Source organism: Sceloporus undulatus, chromosome 3 (genome assembly GCF_019175285.1).
Source record: "Sceloporus undulatus isolate JIND9_A2432 ecotype Alabama chromosome 3, SceUnd_v1.1, whole genome shotgun sequence".
Classification (NCBI taxonomy): Eukaryota; Metazoa; Chordata; class Lepidosauria; order Squamata; family Phrynosomatidae; genus Sceloporus; species Sceloporus undulatus.
In genome coordinates, this window is record NC_056524.1 from 108319072 (window position 1) to 108340587 (window position 21516).

General features: G+C 38.4%; 1 protein-coding gene across 7 annotated transcripts in view; it reads right to left on the reverse strand.

The window, feature by feature from the left end:
* Nucleotides 1–21516, reverse strand: part of ARHGEF7 (Rho guanine nucleotide exchange factor 7) — a 119747-nt gene that overhangs the window by 61174 nt on the left and 37057 nt on the right. For all 7 annotated transcript variants that reach the window (XM_042456562.1, XM_042456560.1, XM_042456561.1 and 4 more), the window contains exons 3-9: nucleotides 20264–20348; nucleotides 18769–18899; nucleotides 17799–18000; nucleotides 16047–16135; nucleotides 7438–7532; nucleotides 6124–6219; nucleotides 4422–4544 (exon numbers count right to left, since the gene is read on the reverse strand). In XM_042456562.1, the coding sequence (XP_042312496.1) occupies nucleotides 4422–4544; nucleotides 6124–6219; nucleotides 7438–7532; nucleotides 16047–16135; nucleotides 17799–18000; nucleotides 18769–18899; nucleotides 20264–20348 (821 nt within the window). The remainder of the gene's footprint in view (nucleotides 1–4421; nucleotides 4545–6123; nucleotides 6220–7437; nucleotides 7533–16046; nucleotides 16136–17798; nucleotides 18001–18768; nucleotides 18900–20263; nucleotides 20349–21516) is intronic.

Genomic DNA, 21516 nt, shown 5'->3' on the forward strand with positions numbered 1-21516 from the left:
AAATAAAAGCATTTTAAGCAGCACCTAAAATAAAACAGGGAGAAAGCTAACCACATCTCCTATTGAAGCATGTTCCACCAACAGGGGGGCACTACCCAGAAGGTTCCATGACAGTCGTCTCTACTATCTATCCTGACAGATGCCTCTATAATGTACAAACTATGTTTATAACTGCTGTCTCATACATATCTTCAAACAATTTGGTGGGGGATAAGGACAGACAAAAGGAAGTACTTCTTCAAAAATAAAACCAGTTAAACAATGGAAATTGTTTCCACAATTTAGTGATAATCTCCTATCTGGACAGCTTTGAAAAGAAATTAGACAAACATATGGATCATAAGATAACAAATATAAAAGGTAAAGATAAAGGTTTCCCCTTAACATGAATGTCTAATTGTAACTGTCTGTAGGGGGTGCCTCAACTCCTGGCTACTTGGCCTCAGAGAGAGTTCCATTATCAGGAGCTGCAGTGCTCATCTCTGTTACTAAGCCAACTAAGCATTGTCAAAGACGGCTCTGGTGGTCATGTGGCCAGCATGACTGCACAGAACGCTGTTACCTTCCCACCAGAGTTTATCTCCTATTTATCTACTTGCATTTGCATGCTTTCGAACTACTAGGAGCTGGGACTAGTGACGGGAGCTCACTCAGCCACGCAGCATTTGGGCCTTGAATTCTTACAATTGTCAGAATTGGTATGTTAACCACTAAGCCACCGCATATAGCTACTATAACATGACTAAATGTTTCTAATTATCTCTCCTATGCTCCAGTCAGCAAGTGTCCTACAGAGCAGGAGGTTAAGAGGCAGCAGTCATTGAGCAATTAACTCAGTCCAGGACAGTCACAGGTTATCCAACAAGATGAAGGGCAAAATAAGATGGCGGTCATCAGCCAATCCAGGAATCGTTAACAACTCAGCAACTCAGATACAAGAGCCATCAAGGAATAAACAAAGTCGCCAAAGCGTAGCCAGCTTAAGGTCAAAGAAACATGAAAGTAACAGATTTCCACTCAGGTAAGATAGTTGAGAACAATGAAGAGAAAACATGTAAGAGTTGCTGGGAGATTTATGGCAAGCTATTTCAAATATACCTGGGGACTAATTAATTAGTCTCTGGTTTAATAACCTTTGGGGTAGGCGATTCTTTCACATTCAACAAAAGATGCAGGCATGTCACTTCATCCTCTGCCTTCTGGTGGGGAGAAAGGTCCCCACTTGCCTCAGCTCCTGGCTATTTGACCTCAGAGAGATTTCCATTATCAGGAGTTGCAGATTCCTGGCAATCTGCCTTTCCTCTCCCTTTGAATTGCTGAACTCTATAGAGGATGAGTAATGACATAGTATAGGCAGTACATCTTAAAATAATCGCTTCAGAATACAAAAGTAGGGCTTGATTACTGGATTCATCTCATACTTGCAGGCTGTCTAGAGACACCTGATTGGCCACTGTGGGAACGGGACACCAGACTAGACAGTCCAATTGGATACAGTACTGTTCCGCCTTTCAGGTTTTTAACTTCTAAGTAAATCTGCACAGCGTAGGCTGCAATTCTATAAAGACCTACTTGGAAATAAGTCCCACTGAAATGAATAAGTAGAACAAGGACAGAAAGCTTGTTTTAGCCGATTACTAAAAATGTTCATCTGACTATTGCAGTTTCTGTCATGTCATTTTAATCTTCAAACCTACTCCTTGCAAAATATTTCAAAGTGCATTTTTGTTGTACAGGTATGTAAAGCAACAGACATGACCAATACACTTCTGTTTAGTTACAAACACTATTTTTTCAAATCAGAGAAAGAGAGATGAGATATTAACACCTCACACTCCACAGAAGTACAATATGTAGATATGTGAGCACAAAAACCATGTCCCAGTGTTCTCCTGGATGTTTCCACCATCTGGAAGCAGCAGAAAGCTTATAACCACATGCAGCTGATAAATCTTGGTAAGGCACAGCTCCCAATCAAAGAAACTCTACAGTTAAAAATCCCTCTAAACATAGTCAGTAGAGCTTCATGTTCAACACACAAAGGTCGCTGATAATACCAGGTGCTTATTAATATTCAAGATAGGACTTGAGCATATACCCACCTCACACCAGCCATTTTACCTTCCACACATTCACATTCAGGTGAAAGACTCAACGTATATGTGCAGTTATTTACACCTAACATCAAACATATGTATACTGTACACAGATTGCTAATCTGTATCCAGAAATTATGGCCACACAACAGAACATATCAGTGTTCAAACAGGTTCCTCTGGTTATGTTTCTGTTCAAACATTCAAATCTGTTGAACAACAGGAATAAGGAATCTGGGGGTCTTGTGTGCCTTTTTTAAAGAAAAGGTTAAGCTATTATCCATAAAAAATACTACACTGCTACACTATACAGAAACGTATCTCAGGATCTTTATTGGGGCTTCCATTGGGCAATGATTTCTGGTAAATTCAGTAGTTCTGCCTGGTTCAATTGTGTAAAGTGTCTTTTGTCTATCCACAATAACTTATAAAAATAAAGTAAGAACACTAATGAAATATTCTGACAATGTATCTGAGAATGCTGACTGTAATCTACAAAGCCCGCGCTAAAATAAACTTGTTAGTCCTGATTGAACGTTACTCAATTCCTCTACCTCACAGCAATATTTTTATAATGAAATTAAAAAAATATTTGAGGGGGGGGGGGGAATTTGCTGAGAAATATTTCATGAGAGGAAAGGAGGGAAGACAACAAATGGACCAATTGAGGTAATTATAAAAAGCCTCAAAACAGAACAAAGTAATAGCACAGAATGGTTTAATAAATACATTTAAGGTATAAATCCTGTTTGCTGCCACAAAAATCCAGGCTGGAAGACATTTTCAGGTCTCATTGTGTCAACCTTAAACCTCAAAACAGCTCACAAATGACTGATGTATTTATGGATGGTATGAGCTGTAATGCTGTCCTCCATTGTTTTCTCTAGTTTGTGCTTCATGGTCACACACTCTCATTGTTCTGCCCTTAGTCTTCTAACTCTTACAATTCTGCGTACTACAGTTCAAGAAAGATATTGCCAAGCTGGTATATGTTCGAACAAAAGCAACCAAAATGGACAATGGTCTGAAAACCAATGGCAATGAAGAATGGTTTAGGAAGCTGATAGGTTTAGCCTAGAGAGGAGAATACTGAGATGTGACACAATGGCCATTTTTAAATATCAAAAGAGATTCTAAACATTAGAAAGACTTCCTGACAGTAAGGGCTGTTCAGTAGTGGAATATGCTACCTCAGAGTGTGGTAGTCTCCTTGCTTCAAAACATAATGCAGAAATAATCCAGTCTGAGACCACTTTAACTGGCCTGGCACAGTGCTAGGGAATCCTGGGAATTGCAGTTTATTGTGGCACTAGAGCTCTCTGACAGAGAAGGCTAAATGTATCACAAAACTACAGTACCCAGAATTCCCTAGCATTCAGCCAAGGCAGTTAAAGCAGTCTCAAACTAGATTATTTCTGAAGTGTGTTTTGGATCCAATTCAACCTGGCCTGAGAAAGAGCTCAGGTGCCTCAACAAACTACAGGATAAAGTTATGGCAGTTAAAGTGGTGTCAGACTGCTTTATGTCTGCAGTGGATGCACCCCTTGTTTGCATGTTTTTAAACAGAAGCTGTACACTCATCTTTCAGGAATAATTTGATGTGTATTCTTGCATAGCAGAGGGTTGGACTGGATGGTCATTGTCATCTCTTACAACTCTGTAATTTATGTAAGAGCAAAATAGAGACAAGAACAGGAACCAAAGAATTCAAATTACAAGAAAAGGAATTTCACCTAAGCATCAGGAAGAATATAGTTACTGTATGAGATGTTCAACAGAGGAATAGTCAGAGGGTGATGGACTCTCCTTTTTCAGAGGTTTTTAAATAGAAGTTGAATGGCCATCCCTCAGGAATACTTTAGTTGTGTCTTGCTGCATGGCTGAGAGTTGCACTACCTAGTCCTTACCGTCCCAGCCAATTCCATGAATCAAATCTTCCACACTCCCACACCAAAATCCTACTCAAAACTGATATCTTTAGAGGCAAAAAAATAATAACAACAATAAAAATGTGTTCCAGGCACAGCACAAGGTGCCACACTTCATATGCTTACCCAAAGTGAATGTGTATTAGCCAATGCATACTAGCATACATGTGCTCATTTCCTTCAAATACACTTATACATTTGATCTGTATCCTTGATTTAAGAAAACTTTTGTACTGAGTACTGATCACAAATGAACAGAAACACAAAAAATATCACAAATATCTGAGCTTGTATACACACACTGAATATAGATAATTTAATAGGTGAACATCACTAAATAGAAATAAGGCAATCTCATAAACTCTTCCTCCTCTATAGCATTTCTAGATCTACATACCTATGTTCTGTAAGAACTGTTACTGCTGACGGATGGTTGGCACAGTAGGCAAGGTACAGATTTTTCATTTGTGGCATCAGATTTAGAAAGCAACCACCAACCCTCTGCTGAGTTTCAGGCAACCTGAAATAAAGTAGTATCAATGTAATTTTTAAAAACAATACCTAATTGCAAATGTACTTCAAATTCACTAAAGGTGCCATTGTTTCGGGAGCTTCAAAAGCCAGATACAGATTTTTAATGACAGATGATGGAGAAGTGGGTGAGTTATTTAAAAAAAGAGTGGAGGCATTATATGAAACTGTACACTTTTTTGTTTAGTTTTTACAAAGAAGAACCTAAAGATTTGGGAAAATATTTCATAGACTTTGAGCCTACCATCACTAAGAACTCACTGTGCACCTGTGTTATTTAGCATGTCAAGTTCTATATATTTATATTGACGTATGCCATTTCCTTATGTGAAACACCCCATTGCTAATACAGTAAAACCGCAAATGAAAAGAAAGATACTAGAAGCCAACCTAGACATGAACATCTTTTAACAAATATGCATCAACCACACCAGCTGGAAAAAGACTCTCCTTTTCAGAGGTTATTAAATAGAAGTTGGATGGTCATCCCTCAGGAATACTTTAGTTGTGTCTTGCTGCATGGCTGAGAGTTGCACTACCTAGGCCTTAACATCCCATTCAATTCTGTAATTCAAATTTTCCACACGCCCACAGCAAAATCCTACTCAAAATCCTACTGAGCACACAGTAAAGTAGAAGGAAAACCAATGCCATTCTCCCAACTGACCTAGCTATTCTTGAATGTTTTCAGACATTTCCTCATGAGCTTGGCTCACTTCTGCAGTCAGGGGAAATACCTTAAGACAATCCGGTATGATGAGGCAAGGAAGGGAAAGATTTTGTTGCTCCTGTATCAGTGTGACATTAAAAGTTGGCCATAAAATCCACTAGGTGAGCAAGTCACATGTTCTCAGCCTCAGAAGAAGGCAATGGCAAACCTCCTCTAAACAAATCTTGCCAAGAAAACCCCATGATAGGCTTGTCTTAGGGTTGCCATAAATCGGAAATAAATTGAAGGCACACAACACTCACACATCACTCCCACTTTAAAGCCACATTAGGTAGCATTCTTATTTAGAAAATGAACATCTAGTTTGGCCCTGCATTTTGTAATAACATCACCAAGTTATATATACTCACATCAGCTATGGATTTGAGCCTATTTAATTTAGTTCAAGACTGATAAAATATTAATTAAACAGGTAAAATAAGGATAAAACAAAATAATCTCTTCAATATTCACTAACTCTCAATGAAAGATTCTAGTTAAACAAGAATGTAGACACAAAGTTTCTTGCACGTTCTTTGTTCTATATATTGTGAGGTACCATATTATTGATTCTATCTTTGTAATTGCATAGTTCACCATATAAGGGAAGGGGGATTTTTTTGCTTGTAAATCATGTAATGCCTCTTATCATTCCCCATTATTGTTAAAGCTTTCCTTGGATATATATATATAAATCCAAAATTGGATTGAAACCAATTCTTTTCTTGTGACAGATGGTTAAATCAACATATCAGAGTAAATGAACAACTCCTTAAGGTACGTCAGGCATAATTCTAAACAGTTTATTAACTTGTAAAGTATCACAGAGCACTTGATTATGAAATTATACAATACATACTTGGTGCATTCTTCTAAAGACTGTACAAGCATTTGCTGAAAAGAACTGATTTCTTCTAGATTTCCCATTAAATAAGAAGTATCTGTAGAGTTTAACCTGGAGCCAAGCAAAGGAAAAAAGAAAATGAAGGTTAAAAACCTGTACAAAACCTCACCTCCTATAATGTAAAATACAGTTTACCATGGGGAACTCACTTGTAAACCCTGGTGGCACAGTGGTTAAATGCCTGTACTACAAGCCATAAGGTTGTGAGTTTGATCCCAGGGGTTCCAAGGTCCACTCAGCCTTGCATCCTTCCATAGCAATAGCAATAGCAAGTACATTTCTATATCACTTATAAGTGAATGAAGCACTCCCTAAGCAGTTTACAATCTGTAAGCTAATTGCCTCCAACAAGATGGGTACTCATTTTAGCAACCTTGGAAAGAGGCCAGACTGAGTTGACCCTGAGATAGGTCGCTAAAATGAGTACCCAGCTTGTTGGGGACAATTAGCTTACAGATTGTAAACTGCTTAGGGAGTGCTTAGTTCACTGATAAGCAGTATAGAAACATACTTGCTATTGCTGTTGAAACTCAGAGAATCCTCTACTTTCTTATGTGCCTTAGATGCATAACCTCTCCCCACATATCCCTGCTGCTTCACATTTGGACTCAATAAGGTGGAGAGCAAGGATGGCACAAAGTAGAGCTTCCCACCACAAGGAATATGCATTTTAGATTATTCCCTCAAAACATCTGAAAGCTACTCAACAGCTCCACTATACAAACAAGTGATCCAGAATCCTCTGCAATACAGACATATTTGGAGAGCTGTTTTTGTTGTATTCTTTATCTTGCACAAGAAACCAGTCAGAAAAGTAAGCCAGTTCAGCTCAGTTAGCTAAAAGAGTGGGAATGGGGAATATAATAATTGGGCAACACTAGCAAACCAACTAGAAGCTGGGGGGGGAGCCAACATGCTACTCAGAGTGGCAGCCTAGTTATATATGCCAGCATCAATGCCAGCTCTTCACTAGCTGTATAAATCTCTCAACAAAGCTCTCTTACTCTCCCAAGCTAAGATGTCACAGAATTTTCATAAACACTGTAAAGTTGCTATTGCATGAAGATGAAGGCCAGTTTAAACACCTGTTGTCTCCACTGTGTTTTCACAGGAAAGATATAACAATCATCAGGTACATCTCAGCCCCAGTGGTAGAAAGATCACCTACAATGGAAGGCCCTTAAAAACAAAAGCTGGCTCATATGTTATGTCCAAACTCTTACAATTGCCAGCATACATATGTTCTGTTCAACTGGAAAATGTACTTACTTTTCACTAGCTTGTAATGGTCGCAGGTAGTTAGAAAGCATGGTCTGTAGTTCTTTAGCATATTCATTTTCTGTTTCTAGAATGTTTTGTAGCACCTACAATACATGAAGACTTACAATTGTAATTTTAAAATGACAGTAAAAAAAACACTAAACATTTAACACCACTATTCTTTGTGGTAGCTTATCACAGAACCTGGAGACTGTAATGGTAGAGAAAGTGGATTGGAAGGGGCATGTTGACAAGAGTAAGCAATGTGCAAAAAACTGAAGAAATAAAAGAGGATCATGATGGTAGGGAAGTGCCACAACACAGTGTCAGAGCATATAATCTGCCTATCAAATATTAGGGCACAATCCAAGGTTAATATTGAGTTAGGCCTTGGAAGGTACCGCGTAAAATCTATGACAAGTGCTGACAGTTAGCAGAGGCAGTACTGACCGGTTTTGTTTACAGGACCTTAATTGTTTGTAGAGAATTATGACTAACCAATGTCAAGTTTAAAACAAGAAACAGTACCATGCTTTGTAGTTCTCCTTCCAGCCTTGGTATGGCTTTGCCACAATCTACAGTCAGCACTGCAGCAAATGGAGCAATAAGAGAGACCACCACTTTTTATTCCCTGGAAAACTACGTGCACTCATAGTTCTTTCAATATCTTTGTCATCAAAAGGTTTATAGTAAAATTCCAAGAAGATTCAGAAAGAGTGTATGTGTGTATGCACACAGAGAAGTGGGAATTCTCTTGGATACTGTCAATTATGGTACACCCACTGACTCAATAATTCAATAGTGAGTCCATATATAGGGAAATCCCACTGATTCAATGAATTTAGGCTGCATCTGCAGTGCAGAATTAAGGCAGTTAATGCTAGGGTTTATAGTGTGTCGTGGCACCAGAACTCTGACAGCAAAAGCTAATTATCTCATAAAACTACAAATCCTGAAATTCCATATTATTGAGCCATGGCAATTAAAGTGGTGTCAAACTGCATTATTTCTGCAGTATGATGCAGCCAGAATCTAGTCAGGAGTAAAAGCAGGACTGAAATCAGCTTACAGACAAAAATACATTAAGAACAGGGCCACTCCAACAGTGAGACTTCCCTCATTTTAGATATTCAAACAGCTCTTATGTCAGTTTAAAACAAGATAGTCTGTAGCAGCCAGGACCACTGCATCCTTCAAGAACAACTATCTTTTCTTACTTTTTAAGACACCAGGCTGCTATTCTTTCAAAATCCAATTTATTACAATTATGGTACCCCAATAGTGTCTCTCCTAGTAACCCTGTGATCTTGAGATGTACTAGACCAACCACATTGTCCAATGCTGCAGTTTACAGTCTGTTTGGGACATAAAACAGTTATTCATGCCTGTATGAAAACCTGATGAAACTAGTGACATGCTGAACTATTTAAAACAGAGAATTCACTGCTTCTTTCATTAGTGTTGCCAGACGCTGTTTTATTCCCCTGAATAGGCCTATTCAGTTGAAGAGGAGGGGTGGGGAGGGAGACCATTTCTGAGTTCATTCTTTTGTTGGTAACTTGACTCCTGCCCCAAAGATTAAAATGTCCCTATTCTGTAAGAAGCACTAGGAAGAACAGATGTCACAAAGAACACATAAGCTATTAATTAGGTAGTTTTGAAAGTGTAATATGTACCACACTTTCCACTCAAGATGCAGAAAGATTAATAAATTATATCTTGCACTGCAAAAGATGATGATGAAATGTCAGTAGACTACAACACTATCACACATAAAGCTGAGCAGCGTACAAGAAAATGTTGCACTGTTACTACGCACTACAATCATGGACTAGCAACAGGCAAAAAAAATGCAGCAAATGCAATGGGGAGAGGATCCTAAGACAATGATCTTGCAGAACCATTCCTAATGCATTTGAGTACAGCTACAGAAATATGCTAGACATGTACATCATGGCTATACCATTTTCGCATAAATCATGACAAACTAGCTTCATGATCTAATTTCCAACTGGAAACTAAACTTCCTTTTTCAAAATGAAGAAACCTATCAAGAGATCAAAGGAACTATATATGAAGATAATAATATCTTTGGAATAGCGGTATATAAAATAAAACAATTATTATAAGATGCAGAATTATTCTCTCTAACCTGAAAAGACCAAGTATATATAAACAATATCAAACTATTAATACTTTCAACTTTTTACATTTTAACTGACAGTAAACTGAGTTCCCATCAACAAACATGCACTCCAGTTTTAACTATATCTAAATCTATATCTAAACTTTAACTATATTTAACTATATCTATGTCTAAACTCTACACCTGTGCTTATCAAGCACCCTGGAAACATCACAGTCTGGTATCCATGTGTTAATGCACTAAGAAATATGCATATAAGATCTTAGCGTGTCACTGTCAGTACATAGGCTTCACAATCAATTACCTATCTCCCATTAGGGAAAGCTGCAGAACACTGTATGTTTACAGTATCCTAGAAGGTACAAAGATCCAAATACAATAATATGACACATTCAGCATAGCTGCACCTCACAGTTTGTTATCTCACTACCATGCTTGTTTGCTCTAATAATCACCTTTCTCTTCTTTCTTGCTTTCTGCAGATTCTGGCTGCTGCAAGACCCCATGAGAGTTCAAAGACCTTGTTCTGAAAACTCCATGACCATTTGATGAAACTAGGTACGAAATGTGGATTGCTTTCACAGACATGGTAACCTTTTACAGTCTGCAGCACAAATGAAAAGCACAGAGGGATGAATTCATCCAGTGTGAGCTATGCCTCAGTCACAAGGCATGGGGGGGAAATCGTGGTCTCTTCCAACTCTATGATTCTATAACATCCAATGTATTCCCTCCCTAAAATAAAAGCTCTCACCAGTGTGGTTTAAACTAGGTTTAAAAAAAAGTTTGTCCAATGTCAGGTGTAAAGAAAAAGTTATTTCAAAATGACATTTATGTCCAATTGTTAAAGGGTGTGTGTGTGTGATGCTATCACAGGTGCAACTAAACTATATAAATAAGGCAATTTATAATGCCAAAATAATGCCACTTTAAATACGATAGCTTCATAATATAGAACCCTAGGATTTGTAGTTTTACAAGGTCTTTAGCCTTCTCTAACAAAGAGTGCTGATGCCTCACAAAAATACAAATCCCAGAATTCTGTAGGATGGAGCTGCCATGGCAGTTAAAGTGGTGTCAAACTGCATGATTTCTACAGCGCAGATGCACTCCATGAAGGAGAATAACACAGCAAAACAGAACTGGAATGATTTCTAATGACCTATACTCTTTCACTCAAGAAGAAGGAAAAGCCACTATCAAATGAAAAAGTCAAGAACATTGTATTTAAAAATAATCCCAACCTATAAATGTCCACCTTGCAAACAAGTCAATGATTTCTGATTCAGTGCCACACACGAGTGCTCAAAATGCAAAAGCTGAAACAAGCCCATGGGAGCTTATCAATAGACCTATTTCAGAAAATACTCAACAGAATTTCTATGTTTACAAGAAGGTACACCACTCCTACATGGCAAGTAAGAATTCTTCTCCCTCCTTTCCTCAGGGTGACAATGCTTAATATGAAACCAGCTATTCCAAATGCATACAGACTGAGCCTCTGTGTGATGAACAAGACACTTGCATGACTTGTTTCTCCGAAACCCATGTTGATTTTTTGTGATCATGGCATTCCCTTCTAAATGTTCACAGACTCTCAGTTTAATAATCGACTCTAGAATCTTTCCTGGTATTGATGTCAGACTAACTGGATGATAATTGATGGGGTCCTCTTTTTTTCCCTTTTTGAAGATGGAGACATTTGCCTTCTTCCAATCTGCTGGGACTTCTCCTGTTCTCTAGGAGTTCTTAAAGATTATTGCCAACGGCTCTGAGATTATTTCTGCGAGTTCTTTTAATACCTTTGGATGTAGTTCATCCTGTCCTGGAGGCTTAACTTCATTTAGATTACCCAGGTATTCCTGTACTACGTCTTTACTTATTCTGTGCTGAATTTCCCCTATATCCTCTGCTTCATTTTCCTCAGGTTGAGCACCCTTTGCCTTTTCTGAGAACACTGAGAACACTGAGGCAAAGAAAGTGTTCTGTCTTTTCTCTGTCCCCTGTTAGCATTTCTCAATTTTCTACACGCTTTCCATGCAGTGGCCCTACCATTTCCTTCTTTTTACTTCTGCTACAGATATAACCCCCCAAAAACTCCCCAAAAAAAACATTTTTATTGTTTTTAACCTCTCTAGCAACACTGAGCTCATTCTGTGCTTTAGCTTTTCTCACTTTACTCCTATACATGCTATCTGTTTAAATTCCTCTTTGGTGATTCCCCCCTTTTTCCATTTCTTATACATGTCCCATTTAAAACTTAGCTCAATTGAACAGTTCTTTATAAACACCTCCCATTTTGCCTCCTCATTGGCAATGTTTGAAACTGTACCTTCAGTATCTCCCTTTTGAGAAACTCTCGTCCATCCTGAACTCCTTTCTCTTTTAGTATTCCTGACCATGGGATCACCCCCAGTATTTCCCTACATTTACTGAAATCAGCTCTCCTAAAGTCTAGAATGGGTGTCTGACTATGCTTCTCCTTTCCACTGTATAACAAACTCCAGGAGAACATGATCACTCCCACCTAAGGACCCCATGACTTGCACCCCATTAATCAGGTCATCCCTATTGGTTAGGATCAGATCTAAAATAGCTGACCCCCTTGTTGCCTTTTCCACCTTTTGAATAATGAAACTGTTTTTCAGGGAAGTGAGGAATTTACTAGACCTTAAAATTTTTCCCCGGGTTTGACTTAAAGCAAATATCAGCATACTTGAAGTCACCCATCACTACTACAGCTCTCTTTTCTGAGTGTGTGGTCATCTGTTCTAGAAAGGCATAATCCAATTCCTCAGCCTGACTTTGGGGTCTGTAATAGATCCCACAATAGCATCCATGTTGTTTCCCTCCCCTTTAATATTTATCCAGATGCTCTCCACCTGGCTTCCAAGATTTAAATCCTGGATCTCTTCACAGGTGTAAAAACCCCTAGCATATAATGCTATTGCTCCTGCTTTCCTGTTTGGTCTATTTCTCTTTAAAAGATTATACTCCATTCCAATCATGAGAGTCATCCCACCCGGTTTCAGCGATGCCTATTATATTGCATTCACTTTGTTGTGCTAGGAATTCAAGTTCATCTTGTTTATTTCCCATACTCTGTGCATTTATGTAGAGACTTCTAAGACCATGAGTCCTCCCCACTAGCGGCCTGTGTAAAGGTTTTCCCCTCCCTCTATTGGGTTTTCCCTTGCACTATTTATCTTGTTCCCTCTCCAACACTTTGAGTATTATCTCCAGCCCTTGATTAACACCTGCCTTCCAAAATACTGCCTCCCTCTGCCACTTAACTCAGTTTAAAGCCCTCCTGATCAATTTTTTCAGATTGTTGGAGGAAACAAGTTCCTGCCGACTGGTGTGAGGTGCAACCCATAGATGTCCCCTCCCTCCTGAAACCACAGGCCATCATCCAAGAATCCAAATCTTTCTTGGTGGCACCAACTGCAGAGACAGTTGTTCACATCCACTATTTTCCTCTCCCTTCTTGGACCAAAAGATGAGATGAGATGAGATAACAACCTGCGCATCCAGCTCTTTCAGCTTCCTACCCAGAGCCTCATAATCCCTTATGATATTCAGAAGGCTGTGCTTTGCAGTATCATTGGTTCCCATGTGGACCAAAAAGAAGGGGTAATGATCAGCAGGCTTGAATATCCTGTCAGTCTCACTGTCACATCTTGGATTTTTGCCCCAGGGAGACAACACACCTCCCAAGGCACTTTGTCAGGCCCACTAACAACTGCTTCTGTACCCCTCAGCAAGAGTCCCCCACCATCACCACACGCTTCCTCCAAGGCTTAGCAACAGCTATTCCCCGTGGTGCTACTCCCAAGGCCCCCTTCACTTTCCCTGATGACTGACCCTGCTACTCTTCCTCATGATCCATGATAAGGGAGAGAGCTTCGAATTGATTCTGTAGCTGCAAGCTCACAGAATGATCCCTGGCTTCCCTATTCCTACTTGTCACATTCCTCCAACTGTCTACCCCCTGTGTATATGAACTGACCTTCTCCCCAGAAACTTCATCTGTGTGTTCCCCATCCAGGACCTTCACACTTATCAACTTTTTGCCACCAATACAACCACACCCCACTGCTGTGAAAAACCTATTTGAAATCTACACTACTTCCACACACTATTCCATCTTTCAATACCCCTTTCTTCCTATTTCTTCTGTTATAGTGCAAAATTTGGGATAAAAGAGCAACAGATATGCTGCAAAAGATGAATGTCACTCATCTCTAAGGATTTCACAGGCAAAAAACAAACAAATAAGAGCTCTACAGCACTAGCTTTTAGTAACAAGACATTCCATATGTTTTTCATTCAAACAGGCACCGAGAAATGCAAGAATAGATCAGGTGCAGCCCATAGGTCACAGAGTCCAAATACCTTCCCTCAGGCATGAATTTACACACATCTGCACATCTATAACACAAAGTGCTTCACTACAGTTGTGACACACTAGAAAACAAGCCAATGAAATATGTAACACAGAGAGATGTGGGCACAGACAATGAACAGATGATGATTCACACAGCAAGGCAGCTTAATTCAAATAATTTAAGTTAATTAATTTAAAATCAGTAAAAGAAAAAACAGATTTATATAAAGTTTCTGCTGTTACTTCCATGTGTTTCTTAAAGAATGGTGCAGATCTGACTACCAAGACTGACATTTATACCCATCAACCAAGCAGTGTCACTAAATTCAACAGGACTTACATTTCAATGGCTACATCAGGATTGCACTTACATTCATGTTAATTTACAAATAGATATACTTAATTGTTTACACTATTGCTGCATTATTATAATCAAGCCTTGAGGATGGAAAAAGTCCATCTTCTCTGCAAAAGCAAGACCAGAAGTAGACTGCAATACAAAGCATAAACTGCTAAAATCAAAAATTATTGATAATGGTATCAGTTATTTGGACAGGTTAACTGTAGGACTAGCAAACTATCTGGATTATTTAATATTAAATTAGTTGTTATTTTAGAGAAATGTAGCAATTCAAATTTTTAAAAAATATATAATTTAAATAATTATTTTTTAAAGTCCACTTTAAAACTGTGACTTCTATTTAATCCACTCACAGAGATGAAGAAGAAAAGAAAGATATAAGTCCTAAGGCAAAGAGTGATAGAGAGGAAGAGATTTTAGTATTTCCCTAGATAGGTACAAGTAGACTTCTCTAGATAGGAGCCAGTGTGGTTTGAGCCACTGCTATGACTACGACTCTGGAGGCCGTGGTTCAAATCCCTGCTCAACCATGAAAACCCACTGGGTGGTCTTGGGCAAGTCACATATTCTCAGCCTTAGAAAACCCTGTGAAAGGAGCTCACTTTAGGGTTGCCATAAATCGAAAACAACTTCAAGGCACACAACAACAAAAAAGGGTTAAACTGTATTGTTATACCCATTCTTCCTAGTGAGGAAATTACACTGCAATTAACCTTTATGCACTAAGATTGGGCATTTCATAGTCCCTAAATTTCAGCCACTTGCCATGTCTAGGGTTTGTTTTTCTACAAACAAACAAAAAAGAAAAAAACTGGAACAAAAATACGCCCCAAAAAATCTATTAATATGTACTACTAGAGCAGTATTTTGTCCAAGCTTTTTCCCCTTGAGACCACAAATGTCTCATGCCACTTTTCAGCAAACTAAAAGTGCGGCAAAGCAGAAATGACACATTGATCCCACTGCATGCAGCTGCACCCTCTTCTAAGAAAAAGAGTATGTATACTAAACTCAAATTCTACATGCATTTGTAGATTTGCTCTAGCTAAGTGCAAAACTATAGGTCTGTAAGCCAAAATGAATTTTCCCTTCTACCTTACATCATTGTCTCATTTTGCAATACTAAAAGCAGACAACAAGGATGGCTATAATGAGAAAGGAAGGTACAAGAGGGAGGAAATCAAGATCATGGCTGTGTTGCTTTCAAATATTCAATTCAGTTTTGGTAACTCCTAAAACCTGACTTGAATCGCATAAAAATGAAACAGATCTAAAAATCATGAGCATTACTCCCCATTTCAGATACATAATCAATGCTTGTGTGTGAGTGTGTGAACTGAATACTACTGGATACATGTTTAAGGGGTGGAAGGAATCTCCCAAATACTAACAAATTTGTAAGCATCAATCTTCTCCCATTTAAAATTTAAGGCAGGCTTTTAAGCTTGTGTTTTCAAGCCATATATAGTAGAATACCAGGGTTTCAGCAAGCTCTTCTTTTGTCACCTGCCTTGGAATTACAAACATAGGGGGCATGTGTGGTTGTTAAGTATAAATGGCCAGTAAGCTTCATCCATATTAGCCGAACACAAATTGTAGATGTCTAGTTTAAGATGCTTACGTTCTTACAGATGATGACAACCCTTTAGGAAAACAATCTTCCATTCCTGAGCCAGAAGCTACTGATAAATTATGCAAATAAAATTCAGAGAAATATCACTCACCACATTATAATAGCTTTTGCTAATAGCAGACGTGTCAAACCCTTTTGGAGGGCTCTTTAGAGTTCCTGATTTGGGGGAGACAGGTTTTTCTGAAATACATAAAATGTTGTCACAACTGAATGTAATTTCAAAGTTCAAACACTAGAGGTCAAACAAAGTGCTCTTTTTAATGCACTTACGACAAGATGTTGAAGCTCTTACTTAAGGTGTACAAAGAGTACTATGGCCTCTGAAGATAAGCATATATTTGTTTAATAAACCAAGACATCCGGAAGTCTTGCCTGCATGTTCTATCTTAAGCTACCCCTTCCCTTTTCAGTAAAACAACCATATATATTCAACTATAAGTTGACCTCAAGTATAAGTAGGGGGCAGGTTTGGGGACCAAAATTATGCATTCTGATATGCCCCATGGATAAGTCGAGAGTAAAACTTACAGGCATGTAATAAAGGAGCCAAAGGAAAACAATACCAAAGAACTTACAAAATGCCAGCAGTCATAACTGTTTGTCCTCACACTAAAGATTGGATGAATTAGAGAATAGAGCGGAGCCAGTACTTCCAGGACAGGTTACGCTCTTGCCTTTCACCAGGGGATGGTTCCTTTTTTATATAAATTTTAAAGTACAGGTCTTACACTGACCCGTGGATAAGTCAACTCAGGTTTTGGGAGGTCAATTTTTTGACCAAACTTTCTAGACTTATACATGAGTATATACAGTATGTAGTACAGTCGACCCTTCCCTTATGCGGAGGATCCTTTCTGAAACACCCCCCCGCATAAGGGGAATTCCGTGTATGCTCACACCCCATTGAAAACAATGGGGCATGCGCTGGTGGTGATGCGCATGCCACAGGCACAGGTGCCATATGTTTGATTATTATGCAGCTTCAGCGTAAGCTTGAAGCTGCATATAGTGCACCTGTGTACAGGACAGGTACATTGTACTTACTGCAGGAAGCCTGGACTGCATTAAAACTCTGATTCCAGTATTTTTTTTAAAAAAAACAGGACTTTGATCCATGTTTTGTTTTTTTAAAAGACCTGTTAACCATAGTTTTGCAGACTGACAATAAAATGTAACCATGGTTAACTGATGGTAATTATGAAGGACTAAGCCAAGTGCACAGACACAAAGCTCTTTCATAACTTGGGCTATTATGTCCAGGTATGCTTGTGTGATTTGAGTCAAATCAACAGGAATTTTTTTAGAATAGACGAAAATTATAGTAATTTCCTTGTGAGGACAAATAACACATTTGCTATATTAAGTAAGTAGATATCAGGGTCATAAACCTTCCAAAATAGATTTCATTCTAATTATAATGTTAATAAATGGAACAATTGATTAAAACATTGCTTGTGGTAGTTTGAGGGCAAAAAAAATTGCCTTCCACAACTGCCCGCCACTGTACTAAAAGAAAGCTGCACAAAGTACTGGGGCTTAAATCTGCTCAGAAGCCACACCTATTTCCTAATATGTGGGACCTACTGAGGTTGTAATACTGCAAGTGTATTCTGTACAGCTGTACAGAATGATATACCTTAGCAGCTGTCTACAAAGTTCCAAGTATAAAATAAGCCATCTGGTATTGTGCTTTCATGTACCAAAAGGTAGATCAAAGAATTCATATGTATTATCTATGTGAGTTGGGGTGGGCTGCATAGCCACAAAACTTATGTATGGTTACACAGAAATACATCATGAAAATGAAGCTAGACAGTATGTAAAGCTTCCTCATAGAACTCACCATTTGATTTCACTTCTCTTACATAATTGCTAGGAAACCATCCTGTCTTGCCATTGTGAGTTCCTTCCCACCAGCCTCCTTCTTCTACTCTTGTAACATGGATAATATCTCCTTTTGTAAAAGAAAGTTCGTCTTCATTGGTCTGCTGAAAATTAAATTTTGCCCTTACCACCAATTGGTGGTTGCTGTTATCTGTCATATCCTAGAAGTGATAAAATCAGTGAAATACACAAGTTTAGGTACTTGTCAAAATAATAATAATAATAAAAAATCTTGATCAAAACTAGCCTAATGAGAGGTATAAGATAGTCAATGCAGCTGCTTCTTTACCTATATCTATGTGCAACTGTACAATTAAACATTTAGTGCTTTTGTCCCAGAATACTTATGCCTACAACTTGATTCTAACTCTTTTAGACTTATTTGCTTGCTCTAGCCCACTGTATAAATGATAATTGTGAAGTGCCATATGTTTAAAATTTCTTATATGAACCATTTAGTAACGGAGTCTCTACCTACCTGAACTACAGCTAAAGCTGAACTAAGTCAAAACAACTCATGTTCTAACTCCATGCTTCAGGCTATTTTAATACATTCTCTGTAAGGGTGTTCCTCATGTATAACAGCTTAAGCTGTTGCTCAGCATGTCATAAATAACATGGTAGGAAAACATAGCCCTGATCTCTGTTTACAGTACAAAAATTCTATAATTCTTTGGCCACAATCCAGGCCGTTGTACAAGCTAACTTTACAGTGTTGGGTTATCAACTGTGGTCCATGACTATGAAGTATCTGAAGGCAGATACTGACTATCAAAACAGTGCATTTTTTTCAGAATTTCAAAAGTTCCTGCTACTGATAGGTGAGAAGATAACTATCAAATATCTGTGAATCTGAGTCCAGCTTCTCACTTTTCAACACTAATTAAGGAGAGTGAAGAGAGAGAGATTTAAAAAGGCTCAACACTTACCAGACTTCGATACTGGCCTTGAAAAAGTTTTGAAGTTCTGCTATGTAGAGACTGGGATCCCAAGGAATCAAATGACTTTATCCGGTGAGAGGATGGCCTTGCACATACAGAATCACTTCCTAGCCCAATGTCTGGGGGAAAAATGACAATGCACCAAGAATTTCAGAAAGGATGCATAAGTAAAATACAAGTTTGAGAGAAACACTTAAATTCGATTTTGTAAAATCAAGATGTGGAAGTCAGGAAGGTGTATATAAAAGTGAAATCCTCCACATACTTACATGGAAATAGGTATTTATATCCCTAATTTGTAAAGCAGGTGGCACACACAGGGTGCACTGACCACTAAGAGAGGAAGACACAAGACTGGAGAGGTTCCCTATAGATAAGATAGACTCAAGAATAAAGGACATTCCAAAAAAGCTGCTTGCCTTGAGCCTAACCTCCAAAGAGTAAGGAAAATAGCACTCTGAGAATGCACACTCTCAGCCATTTCTCTGCCTCAAAATAACCTTTAACTGTAAGCATGGAATATTGTAAGTGCCTTTAAATACCCAACAATATCTCCAGCTACATTCTATCTTCACGGATGTTATGCTCTCATTAAGATGCATGATGATGCACATCCAAATCCACATCAGGCTATGCACCCAGATACACATTTACTCTAACTGTAGAGTTCCTAATCCCACAAGTGATATATGCTGCTTTCATGAGAGGATCTCCTCAGTTCCATCAGGCAAAGAATTGTGTGTGTGAAAGAAGGGGGGGGAGTTCCTTTCTTTTTCATCTTGCCCTTCACCATCTTCAGGAATGGAAGAACACCAAGAACAACAAAAAAGGAGGTAAGAGCAAAATACAATAATAAACAATGCTTTTCTTGGATCCAGGTTTATTTAAATCTACAGCCCACACTTTCAAAGGCCATAGGAGCTGTACTTAGCATTACGTAGCAAATTTTGTGGAGTTCATGCACAATTCAAGACTTAAGTGTTCCTCCAGCCCCACATTGCTCCCAAGAGCAGCTGAAGCATCTTCTGTCTCTCTCCCTAAAGGGAAGAACCCAGAATTGGGACTTTGGTAACAGATGTCAGGAGCCAAAACAGAATACTTCAGAACACTTTCAACACTCAAACCCTAATAAATTACCTACTACTAACTTCATAGTTAGTGTTTTGCCATCTAACTCATGCATTTTGATAAATTTCCTTTCTTTTGAGGAGGGAGCATTGACTTAAAAAACAGCTGAAGATTCCCAAGACGAGAGCAACAACTAAAATGCACTGAAATCCTTCTCGTCAATAGCCACAGAACTTGCATTTAGTCATAGAACCATTTAGTTGGGAGCACAAACAAAAAATAGAATAATAAGAAAACGATAGAAAAGTAACATATGTCAAATAATTGCTAATGTTATAAAACTGAACTCAAGCAAAGAAATAGCTATATGAATAGAGTTAAGTGCTTTCAAAAGTATGAAATGGATTCTACTTACCTGCTGTGACTTTATTTAGTGCAACTAAGGAGCTAAGCACCTTGTTGAAGTTCTGTCCTTGATACAGGTCATTTGCATCAAAGGTCTAGGGGGGGAAAGAAACAAATACGTAAGTCACTCTAGAAAGAAAACACAAAGTGTTTTGGGTTAGGGTGGGGTTTTTTTAATGCTAAAATGTCTTAGGTTTCTACAGACAGATTCTCTCTTTCTCTCTCTCATGCATTCACTAACAAATACAGATTCCAAGCATTAGCAATGGCCTTTAAAGAAAGTCAAGGAATATAGGGCCTTCTAGATGCAATTCCTAGACCGCAAACCCCACCAGCCGAAGATAGCACAATTAAAGGTGAGGAATGTTATGAAGGGTAATCCAGTAACATCTGAAAGATCACAGGTTGAGCACTTGCTTCAAAGTCTTGAATGGTCTTTGATCTATATTATCTGAATGAATGTCTCCTTTCTCATGGACTTTTCATGCTACAGAGATGTTGGCTTATGAAAAGTAGGATCTGTAAGGATACAGAGTCAGCCATTCTCTAGGACACATTTCCAAGTGGGGTTCACGCATGTCTTTCTGTCCTACCCAGACATGTAAAAACATGGTTATTCCATGGCTGATGAGCTAGTGGCGTGGAATTTCCTGAGGGGTTAGTCATGTTAGTCCACTGTAGCAAAACTTGGAGAGGCATCTTGGACTGAAGAGACATGGGCTCAAATCCTGACACTCAGCTGTTATCTGATGACCTCAAGACAGTCACTGCCACCCTAACTGAAACTGAAGGGCTGGGAAGATAATGGGAAAGTGGGAGCATGCACAGAGCATTAAGCTTTTCAAAGAAGAGTTAAATTAATTACAAAAGATGCTGGCAAAATACTTATTAATCAGTTTGCTTTTGGTTATTATACTGATTCTCTTAGCTGTAGATGGCTCCCATTACATGTCATCTGAACATATTAAATAAAGAGAGTTTTCACATGTGAGGCCTAAAATAGGGTTGGTGTGCTTACTGGCCAGATATTTTACATCTGATTCAAATTAACTGTAGTGTAGAATTAATGTAAAAAAATGCAAAATCTATGTACATATTCAATTCACATTTAACTTCTCTTCCTCGCTCCCACACACAAATCATGCAGAAAAACTCAAACTCTTACACAAGACTCTTACACATGCAAACCTATTTCTCTTTTCTGTATATGATTAGATAGATAGATAGATAGATAGATAGATAGATAGATAGATAGATAGATAG